Source organism: Echinops telfairi, unplaced genomic scaffold (assembly GCF_000313985.2).
Source record: "Echinops telfairi isolate 266 unplaced genomic scaffold, ASM31398v2 ScPeMD7_5868;HRSCAF=6743_1, whole genome shotgun sequence".
NCBI lineage: Eukaryota > Metazoa > Chordata > Mammalia > Afrosoricida > Tenrecidae > Echinops > Echinops telfairi.
In genome coordinates, this window is record NW_022109768.1 from 13,618,258 (window position 1) to 13,621,450 (window position 3,193).

General features: G+C 39.0%; 1 protein-coding gene across 1 annotated transcript in view; it reads left to right on the top strand.

Annotated features, from left to right (window-relative positions):
• OTUD4 (OTU deubiquitinase 4) overlaps window positions 1-3,193 on the top strand; it is a 51,121-nt gene that overhangs the window by 26,949 nt on the left and 20,979 nt on the right. Inside the window, exons 12-13 of the mRNA XM_004708749.2 lie at window positions 1,565-1,668; window positions 1,765-1,951. Of these exons, the coding sequence (XP_004708806.1) occupies window positions 1,565-1,668; window positions 1,765-1,951 (291 nt within the window). The remainder of the gene's footprint in view (window positions 1-1,564; window positions 1,669-1,764; window positions 1,952-3,193) is intronic.

Genomic DNA, 3,193 nt, shown 5'->3' on the forward strand with positions numbered 1-3,193 from the left:
TATTCATCCAATCTATCTTATCTAGATAGATCTGTAGAGATAATAATATACATCAAAAACCAAGCCATAGCAAGATAGACGATCAGTGAACACAGAGATGGCAACAAAAAGGAAACCAATTACCCATAGAAGAATAAATTAATTAAAAGAAAAAAATTAATTAAAAAAAAATTTACAGGAAAACCTGTGATTTTTGATCTCTAGACATATCCTTCAGTCAGGACCGATGGTGTACCATGGTCTGGCTCCTGAGTCTGTCCTTTGTACTCCCTCTGTTCTGCTGCACGGTTGCTCTGCCACATGTTGTGGTTTGACTTGGTGTCTCAGTGTCAGTCTGGGCCAGTCCCAACACTGAGTCTCCAGTGTTGTCCCCCTTAAAACCCGGGGCCATCAAGGGACGGCATGTCTCGTGGTGGGATCAGCCATATTGTCCACTCTGTCCATTGGCTGTTCAGAGCGGGGATGTCATCCTCCAGGCCTGGTGGGTCAGGATGTGCTCCACTCTCTCTTCCTCCCCCTATGTGCTCCCATTTGCTCTGATCAGACATGCCCCTCTCTCCTAGCTGCAGCTTCATTGCCGTCCTCTCAAATAGATTCTTCTGGGGAGAGGGGCTGTTGTCCACGCATGGGGGCTGAGCCCTCAGGCCCCTTCACTGGCTCCCCACTCCTTGCCAACAAGTTGCATTCGTCTGGCACTGGTTTTAAATCTGGTACCTCTTTCCCTGTGGAGACACAAACAATATCCTTTCCTTGGGTGGCCAGTGCCCTATTCCCCCATCACATATCCTTTTTTGGGAACAAAACATTCTTACGAAGGCACTTTGGGATAATAGACTAGATTGTGCAGTGGGAGCTTTTTGAAATTAGGAACCATTTTCATTTCTAATTTCAGTGCATGAGTGGGAGGCCATTGATGGTGCAAACGATTAAACATTGGCCCATAAATGAATTTTGTGTGTCTGTTCCACTAGAACATATGGCTTGTGATAGCCTTCCAAAAGGTTATTTCCTTGAGAACCCTGTGGTATAGTTTTATTCTGTGGGTTGGAATAGACGCTGACAACTAACAACAGTAGAGTAGTCAGTCACTGTTAGCAATACTAATGTAAAATCTCATTATTGGCTTGCTTTTATTTGCTGTTTATGTTAGGCTTATTTTTTTCCCAATGTGTGTCCTCCCCCACAGTTTTATTTCCATATGATTACATGTCATAACCTGGTAGTTCGAGGGCAGTAAGGAGGATTTTGCTTTCGTCATTACAATCCATTTTAGAACATTTTTTTCATTCTTGCATTCATCTTTATTAGTGTCCCATTTCTCCCCAACCTTTCTGTTAGAACCTGCACTTTTTGTTTTAGTTACTTAAAGATAAAGCTGTTGAGTCACACATTAGCTTTATTATTCAATTTCAAGGATACATATATGGGTTTTGTTTAATTGAGGTGAGGCTGGAATTTTTTTTTTTAAATCATTTTATTAGGGGCTCATCACAATCCATACATAACAAATATTTGTTCAAGTATGTGTTCTTAACTAATTCCAAGTCATTTTTCCCTTTTGAAGACCCTCACCAAAGAACATCAAGACACCAACCCCGGAAAGCTGGAACACAGTGCCAGGGAAGAAGATGAGAAAGCCTTCCACATCTGGACAAAATGTTCATTCTGGTAGGAACTCATCAACTTACTATTTGGGTACGGGTTTTGGTCCTTGGTTTGCTTATAATCGGAAGATTATGAGATCTTTTCGGGTTTTCTCCACAGACATGGATTACAGAGGGCCAAAGAACACAAGCAAGCAAATAAAAACCCCATCAGCACTACCTCCTCGATTACAGCATCCTTCGGGAGTAAGACAGCATGCATTTGCTGGTCATTCTTCAGGGTCCCAGTCTCAGAAATCCTCCAGTGAGCACAAAAATCTTAGCAAGACACCTTCACAGATCACTAGGTAACCTTTGATGAAACAAAAGTGTACATTACAGCTGTTAATTTTATTTGGTATAGTATATATTTTTGAACAGTTGTGATACAGTTATCTGAAGCATATATATCATAAATATTATTGATGAAGCATCATCACACAAGGATTTCATTTATTTCACCAGATTAAAATAATTTTGTAGGGTTAGAAGCTTCCAGTTTTTAATTAGTTCTTTTAAATGGTTTGGTACATCTTCTCCTTTCCAACTCTTATTGTTGCACTTAATAATATTCTCCTGTCAAGTGAAATGTAATATTTGCTAGTTGCCATAAAGTCCTCTCTGAATCAAGACCTTACGCATAACAGACTGATACATTTCCTGGTCCTGTGTCAATGTCTGCTGTGGCTGCATTTGTGCTGCCACTATACCAACCCGAGGTATCCTTTTCTAGCGATTAATTAGTCTTTCCTTAGATGTCAGAAGTACAGTATCTGGAGCCATTTCTTGTATTTCTTCCGAGACCGATTTGTTCATTCTCTGTCATATTGTAATACGTTCTACCTATACTCTCTGCCACCACCACAGTTGAGAGGCTTGGCTCAGGAACACCTTAATCACCAGTGACATCTTGCTTTTTAACTCTTTAAGGAGGTCTTTTCAGTATGTCACTTGGTGTTTTGATTGCTGTTCCCACAGATGTTTATGGCTTATCCAGGTAGGATGATAATCCTTAATAACTTTATATAGTTTTCTTCATTTATTAAGATTTTAATTTTACCAGATAGGAGGACTTTGCTTTTCTCAAGTTCAGGTATATCCATACTGAAAGCTGTAATCTTTTACCTTTATCAGTCGTTCAAATCATCTTCATTTCAAAAGTAAGATTTCATCTAAATTCTGAATTCCAGTTTGCATTCTTAGTTCTGGAAAGGTTCCCCTTTCGTTAAGAACTTAAGTCAACCAAAATTACTGGTTCACTTTGTTGTATAGTACTTTGGGGCACAAGTTTTAGGTAAATCTGATTTATAATAAGAGCATAAATATTGTAACCGTATTTACAGATAGGTGTACTTCAGTGTCACAATTCCCCTGCGATGTATGGATTTTCATTTTGTTTCTAATTTGTCCTTCCACTGAAATTAAAGCCTTTTGGTGTTGCTTTATTTGAGAGGGAATGACAACATTGAGATTGTCTTGTTCATTAATACTGCTTTTCTTCTTTTTTTTTCTTTTAATCATTTTATTAGGGGCTCATACAACTCTTACCA